Here is a 23020-nt window from a genome sequence, read left to right as displayed (position 1 = left end):
CCTAGAAAATGACATGTATTATCAATTTATTTTAATTATTTTAGTATTAGAATTAGAAGTTTGTATGTAAATTTTTTTAAAGCATTTTTTCTGGAACTAAAAATAAAAAACGTCATGTAAAAGACACTCATAATAATATAGTCATAATATTAAATTCTAATTTTAGCCCAAAGAGTAAAATGTTCAATTAAATTTCCCGCCGAACCGATTTTTACTAGCTTCTTTACTCCACTGACAGATCTCACTACTGGTTCAACATTTGTGATACACGTAGATTAAGTTTATTCTCCAGTCTCCCATGGAAACTCAGTTGATAAAAATCAGTCTCTATAAATCTTATGTTCTTATTGTCAAAATTCTTTGTTCCTTTCTCTTTTTCTTACACACGTATCAACACATAGTACTAATCTTAAGTATCAATATTCTGTTCGCGTGTGGATTCCCCTACTGGAATATATCGTTTTTTACTCTCGTTCAGAACGCCTTGTCCTGGACTATGTTAGAAACAGTTGTTCAGGTGCTGACAACTACGTCATTCATTATAGTCTTAACCAGATATAAAAAGTATAATTTACCTCCCTCATAACGGTGAAATAAGAGTTTGGAATACAAGAAGTGTATAAAATATCAGTTGCTAACAATTAAAATATTTGTGTGCAATATGATGTGGTTTAAGTGTTATGTTCAATAGAGATACGAATACATGAAGCATAACCTGGATATTTACTTCAAAAAAAATTGTTAAAACAAAGTAATATATATCTGAAAATTACTTATTTTTACGAGCTGACTCTTAAGAACGTCTTATGCAGAGTACGCGTACCTAGCTCAAGATTTATTATGCCTAGCAGGTGAGTAGTTTAAAAAAATGACAGATAACCCGTTGAGATTTTTAAAGAAACTTAACACAGCCTAACCTTACCCAAGTACTGCCTAATAATAATAATAACAAAGACAGGAGCTCTGAATGATGGTTCGAAAATTTTGATGTTTGGCTTATGATTTCTGAAATCGTTGAGTTTTCTTTTGAAGAAGCACAAGTTTCACATTTTATACTAAGTTTTTTAACGATCGTATAACAAAACATCCGTTCAAAAAAATCTTCTGCTGAACTTTATACGTTAATACGATAATAATTACAATTGTTATATCGGTTGTATACGACTCATAACTACATATACATGCGCAACGAGTATTACATCACAGTCATGTTGACATCATCCACTAGAATAATTTATTCTTCTGTTGAATAAACAAAACTTCTTTAAACACCTACTGAAATTGAAACAAACCAATGCTGAACAGTAGAATTTTAGAATTGTAAACCCGTTCAAGATTGTTAAGTAGGTTATAAATATTAATTTTCAGAAAAATAATTCAGATATGAATTTCCTTAAGAAATAAGTAAAGCTTTTTTATTGACACAATTTATCAATTTAGGACCTACATGTTAAAACTGTAGTTCTAAAAAATTGTTTGAACTACTATTAGTAATAAATTTTTCTCAAAGAAAAATTGAGATACTAGTAATTTGTCATTTACTGTCAAGTAACATTGATAGTTTCAACACTGTACAGATACAGATAACGACCTTCCTATACATATCGTGAAATCATTGTAGCAATTATGCTATTATAAAATCGGTACTGTATGCATATCTTTATTAAAAAACACATTTTTTCATCAACTGTAGATTTCTACCATGCTTGAGCGAATTTTTTTATTTCCACCGAGTGTATACCGATCATCGTCGAAATCATACCGATCATCAATCAGAGGATTCAACCCTCGCAGTATTATTCTCGTCTCGTGCATCGAATGCAGGTCGGCTCAGTCAAAGAATTTCATTGAACTCATTACCAAAACCCGCAATCGCTCGCCACACACTACCGTAGCAGTGCACACGAGTAGAAGTAGCGAAGAACCGATCAATAAAACCCACCGAAAACCTAACCTGCCAGTGTAAAGCGATGAATAAGAACCCAAGTACATCCAGCCCCTTCCGAAACCTTCGCCATCCCTATACAAGCGCAACAGACGACGAAACCCTATATCCCTATATCTCCAGCGAAAACCGCAAAAAAAGAGGGTCTTCCACTCGATCGCTCGAAAAACGCTTCGCAAAGCGTGTACGTATACACACACAATACGCGTCTTCCACAGTACACAAGTACTTATATATATTCCACATAGAGAGAGAGCAGCCAACGATAGAGCGCATGAGCGGTATGTATATACATACCCTCACATACATTAGCCAAGTGCGAAGTGAAGGAGGCGAGGTAGCGCGCCTCGGTATACGAGTATTGACATTTCGAGGGAGGCGAGAGCGAGCGAGCGAGAAAGCGCGTGTGTATCTATTATCTCTGCGCCTGCAGCAGGTCCGGCCAGACAACATGACTCCATCTGCTTCTGCATCTCGTATACCTATTAGTTGTCTTCGGCGCGTCGCGTTCCAAGGGAAACCCTCTCCGTCCAACCGGGGCTTGGCTGTTGTCCCAAGCACGGGGGAGGAGAAATCAGGTGCGTCGCCCACACCTCTCTTTTTTTTTTTTTTCATTTGTTTCTTCACGTTTTTTTCAAAATTAATCTCCCTCTCTCGTCGTTTTCATCGTTTTGGAATCACATAGCGAGGGTGGCAGAGCACGAGAGCGGGGGGGTGGTGGCGGGGCAAAGACGCTGCACGAGCGAGTGCGGGAGAATCCAAGTTGCAAGCTTCCCTTTTCCGACACCCTCCGTGAACAAAGACACGGTGTGCTACAGTGGCGGAGGGAGGCTGCCGCTGTGCAAGCCTGAACACCGCATCGTCAGCTTTTTCGACTCTTCGGGGTTGTTTCATTGATGAAAGGCTGCATGATCTAGTTTTTTTTTTTTTTTTTCTTTTTTTTTCCATCGTTGTCACGTTTTTGCGTTCGGTCCAACGTGAGCAACGTTACGTTCGAAGTGACAGACCAACGCCTTTTCGCAGTGAGTTTAACAGTGTTACTTTGAGTTATCGGCACTATTCCGTTGATTGACAACTATTCGGTAATAGGTAGATATATTTTTGTGACGAAATTTTTTTTAATTTTTTTCCTTATCTCCAAGAGATAACGTTGAGTGTCACACATGTTTGAAGTTAGTTTGAGGGAGCGATCCGTTCGGTTGCTGTTCTTATACTTCAAATGTATCGTAGAGTAAGGTATGTACAGCGTCATTGCTCTTATCATAATTGTTTTCTTTATTGTTCAGTGTAATCTCGTGTCGAGGTCGAAGAGCTGCACGATAACAACGACGGCGACGACGGCTCGTACATTGCATCTCTCTGGTACACGAAACGGCTTACCTTCGTCTTTTTCTTTGTAGTTTTGCAATCGCAAACACTAGTGTTTTGAAAAGTGTTGCGAGCAGAGAACTGTCCTTTCCTCTTAGCTCATCTTTTCGATGCACAAATATGCGCACGGGTTGACACTGCGTAGAAAATTACAAGTCTTTGTGCTGTCACTCGACCGAATACACGACATTTTCATTCAATTATATTACATGCTCCAGTGTGGCGTGCCAGTGTTTTCGACCGAATTCTTTTTTTTTTCCCTCTTCTTGTCATGGCTTAATTGCTTTTTGATTGTGCTTTTTTTTTTAAATTTAATTTAATTTTTTTTTTTCAACCTGAAACCGCAAAATAATTGGATGCCTCTGCTCTCATATCGTGTGATTATTTAAATCGTTGATTTGGATTAAATCGTGGAGAAAATTCAAGACTGAGTGTTTTGTTTAACTAAAAATAAGCAGCAATGTAAAAATCAACTATTTTTTTTTCACTCTTAGATTATCAAATATTAGTGCTTTTTCGACTCTTCCAATTCAAAAGCTCACATAAAAATACTCTTCCTTGTATTGCTGAACTATCGAAATGTACGAATCATCGATTGTTGTGTTATTAATACACACACAAATAATTTATATTCCATTTGCATGTATGATTCATGCAAAGTGCTACTTGAAAGGGAAAATATAATATTTTCGAGTGGACTGTACAGGTAAAAAAAATGTTTTGGCAGAAAGAAAGCGCTTTTGTAAATGCATTCTCATACGTGTCTGGCATTGAATAAATTCACACGTGAGTGACATAATAATACATACTGTGCAAAAATACTCAATACTTCTACCGGTTGGAAATAAAGTTAGAAAACGTAAAAAACGTACAATTGGACTCGTCTTCTCGTCCAGATCACTTTTTTACACGTAATGTACATTTTTAAACATCTCAGGGGAAAAAAAAAAATTTCACATTCATTCTCATCGCGACCGAAAGTAATACTCGACTTCATAGCTTCAACAATTAGTGTCCAAAGTGCGAAGTCAATTCTAAAGGAACTAAAAATACTCTACTCGGGTATAAGCTCATAAAACTACACAAACACATTGTAAAAAAACACTAAGAAAAAAAAAAAAGAAGCATAAACAACGGCACTGTAAATGCTAGAAAAATACGAATCACGCGCGCATACATAATACATACGTATACGATGTACAAGCAGCAGGAAAACGACTCTCTCTCTCTCTCTCTCTCGTGACGCGCTACTGTATTACACAATCCCCTTTCCTCCCACGACTTTGCGGTGCACATAACGATTTTCCACTCTTTCATGTTTTTTTTTTTTTTTTCCCTCTTCTTTTTCTTTTGCAGAGGGAAAGAGCAAAAAAGCGCAGCGGCAAAAGTAAACGTGTAGTTGCACGTTGATATAGAACAACGACTCCACTCTCTCTTTGCACCCGAAGCCTCGAGGGCTGACCGCAGGGACGGATTTATATAATACACGGACACGCACCAGCCGGAGGGGCCACAACGAGAGGCCACCAAGGGGTTGTCGACGTTGCCTTCCATTTGAAGCGCAAAAGTGCCGTGCAGTGACGCAGAGGCGCGCCAAGATGTGAGGCGCACGAGTGCCGTACGAGGGGCTGCCCTCGCCCATCAACTTCTTTTTCGCGCGCCTTCCATACAGGAAAAAGGTAACGCGCTCCACCGGCTCGTGGCTTGAATTTCAAGAGGTATATACACACGTCACGCGCGTATCGCGACCCGATGCTCTGAAGTGCCACCGAGGATATAGGCATTTCGTTCCAAAAGACGTGGGTGACGTTTTCGTGAGGTGCCACGGAAATGAAGCACATGCCTGTCGAGTACTGCGGCTTCACGGCGATGGACCGCCGTTGCGCGGGACCCATGATGCCGTGGATCATCAGCGAGATCAGGAAGAAGAACACACCGCAGACGGTCAGTTTGAGCTTTTTTTTTCTTTTCATTCCATTAATCTTGAGCAAATATTCATTTCTTTCACAAGAAAATATAGTATTTAAACTATGTTGGGTTATAAAAATTTGACCTTAAGCTAATCGTCTCCCATCTAATGTACGAAATTAAAGTGCCCTGTCTTGATGAAAAACACAGTAGCCCTCAATGGTGACGTTTATTTGGAAAAAAAAAAAAAAAAAAAAGAAATTTCAAACCACACAAAATGGTTTTCATAGAGTCGGTAGATGACAATGATATTCCACGTGTATGATTGATCAGCTGAGCCAACGCACGCAATAATTTTCATTTTAATCGTGAATCGGGCTTTATGCTCTCACGCAAAGAGCTCGAAGGCAGCGATAAGAGGGCGGAGCTTTCGTGCGAATGCCACGTGAAAGGCTGCCGGAGGAAGAAAGCTCGTACCGTCAAAGGTGCCAGGGCAATACGCTACTGTACATATAGGTACACTGTGCGCGACCTGTACACATTTGCGTGGGCGTCCCCGGGAAGCATATTTATCGACTTTTTTTTTTTTTTTTTTTTTTTTCACTACATCTCGGAAAAGTTAATATTTATTTTTCGTGTCTGGCATTACGTTGATTCCCGACACCAGCGAGGACGCGGGTTTTTACGGAATTGCTTTTGGCCGTGGTCTCAATAGATTTTATGGCGCTTTCGTGGTACGATCGAAGGAACGGTACTCTTTATTGACAAGTTTTTCCTTTTCTTTTTTTTTTTTTTCACAAAGTAATGGTAATACAGCTGAAAAAGAGTATCCATAGATGAAAAATGCTTTTCGAACAGTAGCTCATAAATCGCCAAGTGCACCGTCTCGTTTCAACTTTTTACATTAGCATCACAAAAATTGAGGAATAAAGTAGATCAACCGAACGGGAAAGGGGAAACAACAGCAGAGCAAATAAATGCGCCGCCTCTGCAGCTTATCCTGAAGTTTTCGCGAATCGCCGGCTCTAAATCTTTCCGTTTGCCAAACAATCCGGTCCATTGCGAAGGAAAAAAAAAAAAAAAAATGACTCTTCCATCACGTACCTACATACTGTTCCTAGCGAGTGTAGGTATATAAAAAAAAAGCAGAAGGGGAGAAACTCGCACAGTACTCTACACAAGAGAGAGAGAGAGTGAGCTTTTTCTCCATCCCGACCGAAAAAGCGCCTCCATCGCGTGCGCAAAGGGTGTCCAAATACGCGCTGCCTCTTTTTTTTTATACTGCCATAACTCTATAATATATGACCAACTAGCTGGTTGGCGGAGATATCGCGACACGAAGGCTCGTTTATATTTGTATACCTGCATGTATAAACATAGGGGGGAGCCTCCCTTTCTCTCTGGGCGCCACACATCGCGAAATGGGTCGCTGGAGGCCGGATTTTCCGGCCTTGACTGATTGAGCTCTTCAGCCCCTGGGTAATTGCCTCTTTGCAGCTGCACGAGTTTTCGCTTTTTTTTCCTTTGGCACGCAAAAACGCTCCTGTGCTGGGATTTCTATGGCAATACCACTTGAATGTAAACTTGCTGATAAATAGTATATATAATGTGTACGTTTGTTGTACGGTGTCCGACGTGGAAATTTCCATCAGAGTCCTGCTGTTGGATACAGTCTTTTTCTACACTATAGATTTTTCTTTTGTGCGCTCAATGAATTGAAGACTACACGTTTGACGTTATGCGAATTAAATCATCTAAAAATTAACAAAGGACTCTTTTTCGCGACTGGCAAACGCAATCTCGATCGAAAAATAAAAACTTTACATGTATAATTTACGGGAAAGCAACAGTCTTATTGGATGTATTGTGTTCGCAGGTAAATTTGCTGGTGGCGTCGAACTACGTAACGGCGTACGGAGCTAACAAGGACCAGCCGCTGTTCAAGCACCCTCTGCGTAGCACCCTCAAGCCTCAGTTGGCGCCACCCGCATCTCAGGACCGTAACAACGGCACCTTCCTCTACATGATCAAAGGGGATGAGGGCCTCTACTATTATCATCTGTTCAGGGCTAAGGATGCCGAGGCGGTGAGCTGTCTTTTTCCTTTTTTTTTCTCTCGCCTCCCTTGCGCTTCCGTAGATATAGCGTCTCTGATGGGGAGGTAACGATGCAGTATCTACCCCCTGCCATTTTACCCTTTTGTGTTTTTCAAGAGATGAGTTTAGGCTGGAGATGGTGCGCGGAAGCCCCTTATTTAGGCAGAAGTGTCTCTCTTGCGAGGGGAGCTAAATGTTTACATCGAAAGGGTTTAATCGTGAAAAATAAACGAGGTGACTCAAGTACGAGCTAGGAGGGGTTTTTGAGCCGAAATCCCGTTTTTGGATCATTTTTATGCTAATGAAGTGGGTATACGAAAGCTAAAATTTTTATCAAAATATATTAGGGATGATTCCAATTTTCCGCTTGATTATTGTGGCTCTTTGCAACAAGTAACATTTATTTTTAAATGAATAATAGAAATTAATTATTTTTTAATTTAATACTTGAGACATTTACGTAACACCAAGTAGGGGGTAGTTTATCTGTTGAAATACAATTTGTTATAAAGCACATGATCAAACAATTTTGACGATACGAATAATAAAATCTATTTTCTTCTTAACTTTTTTTAATTTTTTTTTTTTAATTTTGAACTTCACATACCTTTTTTTCTCCTTGTATGATCTCGCATTGGGTTATCGTGAAAATTTTGTTCTTAAATGTTCAACAAGTAAAAGTATGACTCTATTTTATACACTAAAGTCTTTTTAATTATTACTTATATTTTTATTTATTCTATAATTAATTGCTTACAATATGTCATGGTTATTTTTGTACAATTTTTGCGTGAATTCTCTTGTAATATACAAGTAAAAAAATTTGTAATGCAATAAAAACATTTTTTAAATTTCAATTATTCAGGTTATTTAAAGATTTGACAATATCTGATTGTAAATTAAGTACTGTGGGGTATGAATAAAGATTCTACACATATAGAATAATGCATCTCTTACATCGATCTCATTACTTTTTTATACTAATATTTACTATTTTAATTATTCAAAAATATAACGTAATAAAATATAATAAAATACACAAATTTTAAAAACTTGTATTTTATAGTTGTTGTTTTTAAAAATTGTTTTTTCAAGTTATAAGGTGATAGTAATTTATATTGTATTAACAAATGTGTATCAGACAATAATTTTACTTTGTGATTAAATTCTCTTGTTCTCTTGGTCAATGAAAATATTAGACTTTGACACACAATTTTACTATTTCTTTTCAATTATTTTTAGTACGCTCTCACACGTAGACGAAGCCCGTTTCGTTTGACACATGCAACCCGAGATATTTCTGAGCCGGGAGTAGGTAGACTCTTTGGCATCGAGCTGATTAGTCATGTTGCCTTGCATATAGTTCTGTAACCCATTTTAACACAAAGAAAAAATCAGTCACTGTTATTTAATGAATACATCTCACATTATTGATGCTTATGCGTTAATTGTGAAGATTTAAACTGATATTACTTCCAAACTAGCACCGTCTAAGGCATGTATAGTAAATCAGATGTTAAAAATAGACAAAAAATTTTAGCAATTAACTTTCAATAAGAACATTGCTTAAATCGTCGTTGACCTAATTTTAAGTCCCAACTAATTCTAATTCTGCAGTATTGCACTCCTTTTATTGTTTAAAAAATTCTCAACGTACCTGTAGTGATAACCATTACAAGAGCATAATTTATCGGAATTCTGTGATGGCAAGTGTTTGGTTGTGAAATTATAAAAACAAATATGGTCAAGCTCAACTTTCAGTCCTGTATTGATAATTAAATTTTTTGTATACCACTCGGATACGTAGACAAAAAAGGGGGCTTTCACGAGCCTCTCGAGTGATAGGAACCCGAGTAACATTGCGTGCGGTGGGTTGGCCCGGCTTTTCTTCTCAGCCACGGCCCTGTAGATCGTATATTTATGATTCTCGTGTGTATAAGCAAAGAATCGCGAAAATAGAAACACGTGAAGCGCACACCGGGAGCGCGTGAAACCGCTATAGGGCACTGATGATGATGCTCTCTTCTTCGCTCACCGGTTTCCCAAACCACACGTAGTTAACGCTCCTGCTAGAAAATGTACGTATCGCTTGACACATTTTGAATAAAAAAAATTTGGGCTGGATCTAAAATTTTACAGAAGAATAAAAAAGAATTTGGGTATATTTTGTGATTTAAAAAATATGTAACAATGTGGTTTGATTATTTGTGATTTTTGAAGATTATGACGCGTAATTAGATGCGTTTTGGGATATTTATTTGGGTGTCAATTGAAACAACGTGAATAATTTAAAAAAAAAAAATTTATATTTATAGTCACAAAATTATCTTAATCTTACAAAACTGGTTATAAAATAACTATTACAGTTACGTAAATTATTTATTTTTTACAACTTTATGAATAGAAAATCAAGACAGTAATACTATTAGTTGTATATTTAAATATTTAAATGTAATACTTTGATATACATAGAAAAATGTTGTACATAAGAGACAAATACTTTATGAATGTGGTCAAGTGGCAAAATGAATAAGGCCTTTCAGTATTACGTGACATCAAATTCTTGTAATGATGATTAGTATTTTTATGGATGTAGAGTAAATTATTTCTTATTTATTTTAGATAAGGTTTTTTTTGTATCATCTGTTTATGACACCTGTAAGAAAATAATGTTTTTTACAAAACATTTTTGTAAAATCAAAAAAAAAAAAAAAAAACATTATGTAGCATGGAGTTTATATTTTTTTTTATCTTTAAATAGATGTAAGGAGGTGTAAGCAAATTTTAAATTCTAAATAAACAAAAAAATTTTGGAGAATCATAAAATATAATTGATTACAACACACATACACACGCCGATGGACGTTTTCTCCAAACAATATCTTTTGATCATAAATTGCAACAATAATAATTTCACATAATTTTATATAAACATAAAATTATTCCTGCAGTAAAAATTTTTTAAAATTAATTTATGTAGATTTTGGCGTACTTCTATAAAAGTCACTTATCTGTTAAAAAATGATAGAAAACCCTAAAAAACTGATTAATTTATTTCGATAACTGATTCATTGGTATACTTTTCTGCATTTCTCGAGCAACAATCTATACTGCTGACGCAAGTTTCACTTTCAAACGCTCAATACAATTGCTAAGAACATTTGTATATTTTAGTACTATTTACCTTCGCCACTCATTACTATCTATAGGTATGATCAACCTTACTATTACAGAAAATAAACAAACTTTGTGTAAATTTAAGTTGAGTAGTAAAGAAAGTGCATTACCGAGAAACACTATGACGTACATAGACACCACTGATTATTTGACTCGAAACTTTTTAGTTGTACATTTATTTCGTGAGGTTTTTTTTAACTTCGATCGATACTCCATGGACTTTTTTGATACACACTGTGTGTGCCTAGTTTAGCTGATAAATTTTTTTATGAAGTGAGATCGACCAGTAACGTTGATGTACTTTGATCAGTTGATGTACTTTCGCATGAAAAATTTACCAAAAGTGATTCCTTAAAAAATTGTTTTCAGCTAAAAAAGTTTGAACATGACAAATTAATTGGTCCAGTCCCACAAGGAGTAATGACTACAGTGATTACATTAAATACGATGCTTTTGACATTAGCTTAAAAAAATTCCAATCACTAAGCTGTGAAAGAATCACGACCAATCACGACCCAGACGAAAAAAGAAAAATGCAAGCGACATTTAATCTCGAAAAATGGAGAGAAAAAAATCGGCGTCTCAAGCCATTATCAAACTTTTTCAGGGCAGCCTAATTCACTAGGCACACTCCTTGATTTCCTTTAGCTCCTTTTTCGCAGAGTTGGAAAACCTGTATAAATCGATTTCCGATAATTTCACAATGATGGAAAAAAAAAAAAAAACTTGGTTACTCGGTAAACTCAAAGTCTTAAAACTAACTTGGCCCACCATAACTACGTCCCTCGTTTGCCCTCAAGCCCAGTCCTAGGATTCATATTCCCTGATGACTCGCCTGTACAAGTGGTATAAACCACAACGGCGCTTCCCCTCCTTCAGCGTGCACGTCATCAAATTATTTGATAAGCCACACAAAACCTGGATGGGTGTGGCAGACTTATACTTGCGTGTTACACGCGTCAACCTGTCCCTTTTTCCTTCAAGTGAGTATGCGTGTTTTGAGGATACGTGCTGCACGTGTATGTGCTGACCTCTTTTTCGGAGCGAAGGGTTGCTTGATGATGGCTGGCTGGTTGCTCTTTTAGACTGATAGGTACGGACATTATACCGTATAAAGTCGAGGAAAAGGAGTATATGATTGGACGCGTGTGTAATTTGAGGTATCGCTCGTGGCTGCTTTTTTTGCTGATAGTCAGGATGCGAGTGTAGCGAATGAGTGATTGTACGGGTCTTCGCGACATTACACACAGAGTATATGATTAATTATTTTCCAAGCACGGGTCGTACTAATGAGCATAGACATTTTTCAACAGCTCTGCTCGTACACGTATCGAAACGATAGTTTTCGATGAAGCCGCGGATAAGAATGTAAACTGTTGGAAATAAATTGTGGGTAAAAAGTCTCGGTGGCCGAATGAATAACGTCAGCAATCGAAGATTAGATACGATTGGATGAACCTCCACCTCCCACAATTGCCTCAATAGAGCTGTGCATCGCTTTAATCGTCCAGCTCTAGCTTAAAAATAATGTCATTGGTATGATAAATATTCGGTACAAACAAATTTGTGGACGTCACGTATGCATTGAACTTCCGAAACAAGATTATTCGACGAATGAATCAGATATGGTGCCCTTGTTTTATCCAATCCACTTTTACGATACTATCAATCTCTAGGAATTTTATCATCTGGAAGTAGATCACTAAAGATTTTTTTCCGACATCGCGATGGTCCTTATTTTATACAAGTCGTCAAAATCCACTGAATTCTAAGGAAAGATAGTCCATAGAGTGGTGAAATTATCGAGTTACGTGAAAAACTAAGTCAACTTCCCCATACACGGGTACTTAGAGCAAAATGTAACATCGCAAATACAACCAAATATTACGTTGGAAACTATCAAGCCTCCATTCAGACCCGTATTCTCAAAAGTTGCTTCCCACGAGCAAAGCAAATAATTAACAATGGCCAAATCTATCACAGTCCTTAACCCAGAGGGAAGATCGTCATTTAATGCGTGTACACTCAAACGGCATGGTCTCTCCTTTTATTTCTCGATCCAATACTCACAGACAGACCCACACGGGCACGCAGTGAGGAAAAGCGCATACTCGTCAAACAATGACGCGTACTCGTGCCTAATTGTCGGTCCCGTCTCCCGCGTTCGCTCGATCACCCATGCACGTACGATCCACATGCTCCTCTCTAGCACTCGTTGGCGACGATGTACATCCTATATATCTGTACTGTGTACAATTTTTTTTTTTTTTTTTTTTTTCTGTCACTACTCTAACGACGCTATTATTAAGTGCGCGTCCTTTAAAACGCGCGCCGCTCGGTAGAGCCTCCGTCAGTCGGTCGCTCGATCGGCGCAGCGATCGGTAGCGTGCAGCAGTGGGTCACTATCGCCAGCGATATATATGTACACTTGACCGAGAGCCACTAGTCGCCAGTCTATATATTTGTGCGCGAATCTGTGCTTTTTTTTTTTTTTTTTACATTCGAGTGCCTGTGTGCGGTGCACTTTTTTCGGGGCCACCAGAGCGAAGAGCAGTTTTTGTCAGTGCGCTAGTGTTTGTGCGGGGACGATAGCGTGGAGTCTCCTTGAGTTTGGAAAAGCGTAATACAGTGTGACAAAGGTACGGGTGACTTTTCTGGTAACAGTGGTAGTCTGTAAACGCAGACACGCTCGAGATCGCACGAGTAGTTTTTTGGCTGCCGAGTTATAAATAATCACGTGCGAGTTAAATTTGACCTTAGGTAAGGGTATGCGCGTTTGAGGAAGTAGCTTCTGATCCTCAAGGACGATTTTAGTAATTTCAAGTGCTCGGACGTGAAAGTTAAATATCTCATTTTTTCGTGAATATACAGGAAGCTTTTCCAATCAGCGGAGCTCTGAGATCGGTATAGATCGGTATCACGATCGTTTTCTCGCACACCCGACCGGTGCGTGTCCGATACAACAAAACAAGTTCCGTTTCTCATTGGATCGGGGAAAAAAGTAAGTGTTGGCGCGTATGTTACAATATACTAGTATATATATACACAGCACTTGAGTGAAAAAGGCCCGATTTCCGACAGGTTCGGCACGATCGTCGAGATAAACGAGCGCTCGAGCTAACGGAGTATAGCTGCAGAAGAAAGCGCGCTCGGATGGACATTACATCTATATACCGGAGACGCGCGTTGCCGATGATGATGATGATCATCTATAAATAAATGTTTTGCTCTCGAATAATCGCAGCGTCACGGCATCGTCGTCCTTGTCTTTTTAAATTTGACGAGCGTACCTGCGATATCTCTCGCGTCGATGCATAGCCGAGTGCGTCGTGCCGTGAACTGTTTTTGCCGTGATATGGTATCTTCTTAGTGCCTTTTTGCCACATATACTGTTGCTGCTGTTTTTTCCATACAAGAAGCTTTTTCTGGGGGTAATCAAGAGTGGCAGTGACATACTTGTCGAGTGGTAAAACAAGCACTCGTCCATCGAGAAAAAAGGGAGGAAGCACCTGCAGCCACGGAGCCCGGAGTCGTGAAACTCGCCGTACCTTGCGAAAATCATCGCGAGGTGAGTCTTTTTTGCACTAGCTCATATTATGTATTGTGCGCGCACAGCTCGCAGCTTTTATCCTGACGGTAATTTTTTTCTTTTTTTTTTCTCCTGTTGTTTTCAACATTCTCGCGGCTCATCTTTGATTTTTTTTTTTCCTTTTTGAAGCTCATTTACATGAGCTCGAAAATTCGACGGACTGGAAATTTACTCCGTGGATCGTTGTGACATATATACATGTGTTTCTTCTTAAACTCGTTGTGATAAATATTTATTAGGAGACATTCTTTTTTATTCTATTTATGCTGATTATGCAGTTTTATCGTGGAGACGGATTCAAAGGAGAGAGGGATTAAATGTTAAAAATTAAGATTCAACACGTTGAAATCACTCAAGTGCGAGTGATTGAAAAAAATTCGATAAGACAATAGGCATTGCGACACGTAGCAAGATTCAAAACTTAGAACTTGCCGTGAAAAATTCTTTCTTCATTCCAACGCAAGAAGGAACAACAAAACGTGTGCACGAGAGGAAAAGAAAGGTATTTTTCCATACCGGAAAGAAAAAAAAACTGTAGATCGTGTTCTTGGCGTGTTTCTGTATAGTGAGCAAAATGAATTCTGCTTACACATAAGTTTTGGGACAAAAGTAGGACGACGGTGTGTATGGCCATGAATCTTGTCTCTGAGTAAATGTGCACGTATTGTGCATGTATATACACTTCAGAATAATGTCCTGCACACCGTCATCGCACTCTTAACGATTGGGAAACTTTTTGAAATATTCACTATTATCCGCAAATTAGTGAAAGTTGATAATAATAATTAAATAAACAGGTGACCTCTTTTCTTTTTTTTATGTAAATATTGACTTGTACATATTGATCGTTGCACTCATCTGTTGGTATACTCATGGGGACTGTAAAATTTTTTGCAAGTAAAATGTTTGTTGTGTGTATCGATATTTTTCTTCCTTTTATATTACGGTTCGAATTTTTTCTGGTGTCAAGGTTTTAAATGTAACATGATAACTAGTAAAAATCTTTAAAAAATAGCAATAACTATTGGTATTTCTAAAAAAGTTATTTAAAAAATAATTAATACAGTATAATTGTATTTTTAGTCATAAATATAATGTAAACTATAATCACTATTAATTACTTCTCATTTATCATTGATAGCTATTGTTCTTCTTTAATAAAAATTATATAATACTTTATCATCAATATTAACTTGAAATTCAAATAACTTAATCCATACGTTTACTTGCCTAAAAAATAATTAAAACATTAAAAAGCATCATAAAAATAACAGAAAAAGAGACAAAAAATGCTGATAAAATCTAGCATTAATAATACTAACGTTTACGAAATTTGAAAAACATTATTGTTATTGTTGTTATTATTAATTTGTTTTTTCACTCATCAGAGAAGTAAAGATATTTTGCCCACTACCTAGCGTGTACAAATCATTGATCAATAGCGTCGCCGACTCTATAATATCGTCGTTGTCAGTGGAGAATCTTACATGTAATACCAGCTTGAATTTTCAATCAGCTGGTGCTCGCTGAGAGTCACGTTGACTATTTAGCCCAACGCGCGGCGGTAAAAACGAGTTGGTTTCCATTTAAAAATTTTTTTCTCTCATTTATGCAATCAATTGCACAATGCTAGTACGTTAAAACGCTTTTTTACTTATTATTTTTCGCTTTGGTTTCTACACGATAATAAAATATCTGTTAGCAAGGTAATTTTCCATTTCAAAAGATCCATTAACGCAAAAAGATTTTTTCACTTACATTCATACAGATGTGTAAATCTCGATACTACCAGCTCGTAACCTATAAAATATATAAATTACTTTCAGAGAAATTATCGTAGCTAAAAAAAATTTTTTTATTACATGTTTGATCGTACTTGACTCCAAATTGTCTTTCTTAACTTTGCCTTCACCAAAGAATTAAACAAAAAACATAAAATGTTTTAGTTTATATTATACCAATTAAAATAACTGCCGGTTATCAGTGAAGAATGATGCTGAATAAATAACAAGAAACATTAAATACAAAAAATGCAATGTTAAAACTTAATAAAAATAATTTTATTTCTTACTATTTTATAAATGATTTTCATTTCATGCAAATTATTTAAAAATGCAAATAGCAAAAATTAAAATTCATGTTTATAAAAGTATCTTTTATTTTTGAAGTTTAACATATTTTTTGCTCTAAAAAAATGTATAAAATTACAAAACTATTTATTATTACCTACTTAGTTATTCTTTATTATTAGATAAAAAATTTTTTGAACTAAAAAAAATATTTTCTAAAATTCATTTTTTAACCAAAAAAATGTTAATAAATGAGTTATTGGATCTTCCAAAATTTTCTTCAATATAAATACATAAAAACGTGTAATGTGCTATTTAATATTTAATGTATAATTTTCTAGAAATGATAAAAGAAAACTAAATAAATAACACTATAGCAAAGCTCGTAAATAATGCATACCAGGTACATAAACAATTATGAAATAACAACAACGACAACAACAGGTGACCGATGACAGAAAACAAATCACTTTCAATTACGCAAGCCACGCGACCCAACGGTATATATCTATGAAAAAAGCGAAAGAGGTATATCCACAGTAAGAGAGAGAGAGTGGGAAAGGCACGCAGTGCTTCACACGAGCTGTAGCAGTTCTTCCGCAGTGAATTCTCTCAAGCCTCTTCTCAAGGTTTCGTGCCTTATCCTCGCGAGAAACGCACGTAAGGATGGATTCCCTCTTTTTCCCTCGCTCTCCCCACATCGAGGAAGTCGTGGCATGTTACGCGAGCGAATGATAGTTACTATTGTTGACGACAATATCAATGACCCTACAGGAAGAGCGAAGATGCGGAGTACGTGAGAAAATCCGGAAAAAAGGGAAAAACGCTAGAACACGCCGTTATTAAAGCTCTTTTTTTCCCCTCACCCTTTTTATCTTTATCTCGTTTATTAATGCTTCCATAATAGCTTGCGTCGAGGTATGCGGAAAGAGAAACGTGAGCAAAAGAACCCCAAGAGAGAGAGAGAGAGAGAGAGAGAAGGAATTTTATATAAACAAAAATTTCGAGTTATTTCGACACACTTGGCCGAGCACGGTTCGATAATTGACCCGTTTTATTCGGCCGATTTTAGCGTTTCTTGGAAGATTGCAGGTGTACTTAGTACATACGTTATCAAGTGGGTTTATAGGAGGAAACTGAGCTTTCGGGTCAATGGTGTGTTGTTCTGCCGATAAGGTGATTCGTGCCAGTTTTTACGATGTTTTATCTCACGATGACTTACGAGCTTTTTTCCAGCTCCGGTGTTTTGTTCGATCGAGACTACATATAACTCATTTGACAAATGAAAACACCACCGATGACTCTTTTTTTTTTTGCGTGTAATGTTTTTTTCTGATTCTTGCCTGCATGAAGCACGTTTTTGAAAATTTATATCCACTAAAAAAGGGAAAAATTTTTTGTGTGTTAACTCGCATTTTCCTTCGTAATTGGCGACCTAAATTAATATGGTAACTCTAATGAGAGATCCTCATCTTCCGTAATCGTACCACCCACATGATATCTATAATCAACGCAACTAGAACAGGTCTGGCGTTATATTAAAACCCCTTTACACGCACAAGCGCCAGACTCGGACAAAGTTACCTGGCGGTGAAAATTTTAATTAAACGCCCCGGCGAGAATTCACACCGTTTTAGAAAATTTATGTGTTTTGCCGAAACCCCGCTCTCTGGGATGCAAAAGTAGAAAGTGCGCTCACGCAAAACGGCTCGCGCGAAAGAACAGCATTTTGTGTTTTTTTTCTTTCTTCTCTCCTTTTTCTTTCCATAATCACCCGTCGCTTTTTTGTTGAACACGAGCCATAAGTAATTCCGTTCCAAGTGAACGTATGAATTTTCCTTTTTTTCTCGTAGGATAATTTCACGCATCAGTTCCAATACACGCCAAGATTATTCCACCGCAGGATAAACAAGAGAGGCACCACAAGCGAATCAATTAAGCTCAATTGGTCTTTTTTTTCCCCGTCGAACAATCCTCTCGTGAATATTTTACCGATCGTTAGGGAAAAAAGCGAGCAAAAAACCTGTCATTCTGTTCCCGAGGCTTGACACTTTTGACCCTCTCCAGAGACCACTTTGCCTCGTGCAGACCGACACGTATATCTACTCGGAGCGAACTGCAATATTATGGCCACGGCCATGATCGCCAAAGTCAAACAATAGCACGTAGACAAACTAGAATTTGCTAATATTCTTCCATCTCGGTATTGTATGAAAACATCGAGTCAACGAGAAGTTAATTCGCAAACGCGACAGGTCGGCTCGCTTGAATCAATAGAGCTCGGCCACCGCGTCTTTTTTTTTAAATTTTTTACATTCCCCGTCCGCGTCTAAGCCGCTCGGCAACAGCTCCGTAAACATTTTCATAATCCACACAGACCGCCGCTGGTTTCGACAGCAGCGCAGCGAAAATCAATGAGTTTCCTCCATACGCGTACATCCGAAAAGCTCAGTGTCACCGTAAATGTTGACGCACGGGGCGCGACCAGCAACGTCGGGCGTTGCATAATTGATGGAATTAATTACGTGGGAGCTGAGAACGCGACGAGGCGGTCGAAGCAGCCTCGAGAGAGTCCGCTCGCGGCCAGGGATGACGAGAACCCGAGAGGGAAAACCTTTTACCGTGGACACGAATACCTTCGACTTTCTTTTACGAGCTCCGTCGAAGGCTGCCTCTACTGCCCGATTTTTTATTGGGAACTTTAACACGCCACACTAGCACCAGACTATTAATCAACATAATTGGGACAGTTGGAATAAATTTAAGGGACTCTTCTGACGTCAAAAAAAAAACTCATAATTATACCTCCGTCATTAGTATCAGACAATCGATTTTGACATTCTATCCTCCATTGGACAATCCACAATGCGATCGATTCATTCATTTACCTCGATAATCCACGACACTCTTCTCGTTGCGATATATTTCCATGCCACGTGAGCGGGTCCACGTGAGTTGTTATTGTACAAAATCTTGGATGTGACGTTTCCTCCACTCGAATTTTCGTGCAGTCAAAAGTGTTTGAAACACTACGCGGAGCTTTTTCTCCCCAAAGGTGCTAACTACACTCGTACAAACAGATATTGACAACATTGTACTGGCAGCTCGAATGCAAATCACAGTTTATACCAGTCAAGTTTTTGCAGTCCGACTTACGTGTGCAGATGCATATATACATCTCATTCAGCTTTATTTTCGGGCAAAGATACCGATGTACCGACGACACGACAATCAAATAAAGTTTTTTCAACTTTCTCCTTTGGGAAACGTATGCAAATCCCACTTTAAGAGACAAACAACACGACAACGATGATAATAATAATAATAATAATAATAATAATAATAATAATAATAATAATACCCTTACGTAAGACACGCAGGTGATGCAGGCTTGTGTATGTATATGCACGTGTAACGCGCGAGCGCGGTAGTAGTAACATCCAAGATTAGGTAAGACGCGCTCGCTCGCTTTAGCGCAACGCATACAGGCGTACACTCGCAACAATTTTCAACTCTCCGATATTAAGAGCAGTTTTTTACGATGAGAAAAATCATCGATTACACAAGTGTATACGTTATTACAGCGGTAGATGACAATGGAAGGAAAAAAAAAGCAACGACAACAGAGATCATCCCCAAGCAGCGCCCAATCACCTCTTGCGAAACGAGATCAGTGGGATAAAGTTTGCTCGGGCCAGACGTTTTTTTACCGATTTCTCCCCCCCCCCTTCCTTTTCCGCTCCCCTCGCGTCAGCGTCTAAAAAAGCTCAGCGAAGCAAAAGCCCAAGCTCGCTCGGTCGCGGGAGCCGCGCGCGCGTGTGTGTATAGGTAGAGCTCACGAGCGAGGCCGGCGATGGAGCAGAAGACCGTTTCTATTCGCATCGCCGGCTATAGCCAAGCTCGCGCGCGCGCGTGTACACCAGTGCGACGCAAAGTCTCGCTAAAGACGCACGCGATCTCGACTCTCACCCCCGCGAAATCATCCTCTCCTTTTTTTTTACTACCATATACAATTTGTGGCGTATCGGCGGGATGACCGTCGCGAATAATCGTCCCGATGGTGCTTTAGGGCTGGAGAAACATTGTTCCCCAATATTTCCTCACTCACTGCCCTCACGACAGACTGTAATGACGGTGCTCCCGACCAGGAGTTAGTTTGGTGTTGGAGTGTACAGTGGTGGGGTAAAAGCAAGCCCGGAGCCATGATAACCGTGCCGATATCAGCGTCCAGCCCGTACGTGACCATCCACTCGTTCAGCGATGCTAGCACGCTCAACAGGAGACCGACGGTAAGAGCTTTTTTCGCACTCGTCGGGGTCACCGGACTCGAGACGTACGGGCTCTCCAGCCCGATTTTCGATTCGAAGAGAAAAAAAAAAATAAAGTTCACCATCTCTCGTTGCGGTTGCCCGTGGGAAAAGCGGCTCTTCGATCCCACGATCAACAATGGGCTGCGGGACGCGTAGTTGCCGTGCGAATCGCATCGCCTGTATAATATCCCATCTGCACAACTGTTCGTGCACTGCACTCGTAGTATACGCGTACCGATAAAACCGTGCAAAGAGACACCGTAGGGAGAGTCAGATTCATCTCCCGCCAGTTGTTTGTACCCCCCGACGCATCGGAATTAATCATCGCTCCGATTATTTAAAATAGAAGCATTGACACACTTGCGAGAGCGATCGGTACGAGAGTTGGATGCGGCTATTATGATAATGAACGGGGGGAAAAAAAATAAGACTGGATTTATATAAAAAGAGCCACACATTTTTGTTTTCATCGCTTGGCTTTGGAGTTTAATGTATTTATGCGTTTGGAGGGTTTTATTATTTTGAGGAAGCAAAAAAAGTTGTGTTTGCTATAAAGCTGGGACGTCTCGTTTTGCATTTTACGGCTCGTTCAGTCGAACGGATGAACTTGAAACTTTTTGTGCATACCAAAACAAGTTGGTACACTTGACACTCCGAGACCCGTACAACGACACCTTTCGCATGTCAAAGCATTAGGTTGAATCGGATGTAATCTTTTACAACGAAGTGTAAATCATTTGCTACTGTTTTTTCTGTAATTCAATTAGCCTTAGACTTGGGGAGAACTGACGCGTATCCACATCAATCTCGTCTTTAAATACTCACCCAACATATAATAATAATGACAATCACTCGCCCACCCACCGCAGTGGACTTGGCGCGCTCTTGTCGACACCCAAAAAAAAACACCGTCTCATAAAGACCCTTTGTTAAAAAAAAAAGGAAAAAATAACACAAAGGAAGTAAAAACTCGTTGCGTGGAAAGAAAAAGATTTGGAAAAATCGTGGAGAGCTTCAGTTGCACCTCTAAATCCGTTACGAGTGGCGATCGAGCGGGCGAGAATCCATGTCCCGTGCCAGACCTCGTTAGCTTGGCCGTGTTCGCTTTTTGCCTCTGGGGGGCAAGACCCTGCCAATTCTCCTCCTGGTTGTCTTTGTCCCTCCTCAAAACAAACGGATGCTATCGGTTTCTAGGAGCATCGGTTTCGTTTGTTCCAGCAGTTGGACGCGTGCGTGTGTGTATCCCCTACGATCTTTTTTTTTTTTTTTTCGAAAAGGATACTTTTTTTTTTTCTTTTTTCTTTTTTTAATCCTACTTGTAAGAAGAGACGTTGTTGACTCGATCAGGGGTCGATACCGTGATCAAAGCGTGCTCTCTACCTCTTTTGTCGTTGTTTTTGTAAACAAGGAAATGACGAGCCAATTTAAACTGTTGTGTGTTTTTCGTCGGTTGGTCCGAAAATAAATAGAAAATCTTTTTAAGGATTGTCCAATTTCACGTAAAATTATGTAAGAAGTAAATTGTCGGTAGCAAATCCTTTTGTTAACTTGATGAATTGTCCTATAAACATACGTAAGTGGTGTTTTAAAGAAAATAAGACTAATCTCAAACGGAGTCAAGGTTATTCATAAGTATGCTCAGGTATGCGAGTACCTGCAACGCTGAGAATGTCATATTTTTCGTGCCAGAAAACAATAGAGTTATTTTTTTTATCGCAAAGTGTCATATCTCACTTTGTCACGTAATAATCACTTTCGTCTTCGGCACGGTTTTAAAAATACGCTGTCAACAAGTAGAAAAATTCACGATAATTTTATAACGGTTACAATATTTATGATCAAAGGAAAAATGATCTTTATTGAAACATTTTTACGTTTTACGAGGATACCTACTGTTGAAGAACCGCTTGAGTAAGTGCATCGCAAAGAAAAAATGTATTCCTACGGTAGTAACCTCCTCCACAAAGCTATCGAACTTTGATGAGGCTCAATTTTAAATAATTATTTGCGCTGCGATCTTTTTCTTTATATTCAATACTGTCATCCACCTTAGTTCTCGGAAAGCCAAGAATCAAAACAGACCAGAAACAAAAGTGGGCGTTCGTATGTGCGACGCACAAGCACAGCTATCGTCGGATGGCATAACATAACAATGCACGTGCACAGCTGCATAATGTATATACGTACGCCAACAGCTGTTCAAATGAGCTTCCCCCGCACCATCTCTGTTTCGCTCATTTTTTTTTTTTTATGGTTAGTAACAGTAGTTGCATAGAATTGAAATGGATTTATCTGGGATTAAGTACTCTTGGTCCAGTACAGTCTGGCTGAGAAACATAAAATATGATAAAGTACCAAGTAAATAAATGAATAAAACTCACTTGGTTAAAAATCAAGCGATAATTTTTAAATAAAAAAAAAAACAAACTTAAAATAAATACAAAAAAAAATGAAATAAAATAATCGATCTAGTGTATGGATTAAATTTAACAGAACTGAAAAATAAATAAATTTTTCCGTCTCTTATTATTTATTTTTATTTAATTTTTCAATTTATTT

At 38.4% G+C, this 23020-nt stretch overlaps 1 protein-coding gene across 3 annotated transcripts in view; it reads left to right on the top strand.

Moving 5' to 3' along the window:
* Nucleotides 1-327: 327 nt before the first annotated feature.
* plx (PTB_TBC1D1_like and TBC domain-containing protein plx) overlaps nt 328-23020 on the top strand; it is a 37361-nt gene continuing 14668 nt past the window's right edge. Inside the window, exons 1-3 of one of the 3 annotated variants that reach the window (XM_014355376.2) lie at nt 328-851; nt 4670-5257; nt 7098-7307. In XM_014355376.2, coding sequence (XP_014210862.2) covers nt 5144-5257; nt 7098-7307 — 324 coding nt within the window. In that variant the 5' untranslated portion in view covers nt 328-851; nt 4670-5143. Of the gene's footprint in view, nt 852-2789; nt 2968-3095; nt 3182-4669; nt 5258-7097; nt 7308-23020 lie in introns of those variants that run through there. The other 2 variants (XM_014355379.2, XM_014355377.2) reach the window with 2 other exon arrangements.

This window comes from Copidosoma floridanum, unplaced genomic scaffold (genome assembly GCF_036245765.1).
Source record: "Copidosoma floridanum isolate Cflo_tuat_1 unplaced genomic scaffold, Cflo_Japanese_pri ptg000014l, whole genome shotgun sequence".
Taxonomy (NCBI): Eukaryota; Metazoa; Arthropoda; class Insecta; order Hymenoptera; family Encyrtidae; genus Copidosoma; species Copidosoma floridanum.
This window is presented reverse-complemented; position numbering and strand designations above follow the sequence as displayed.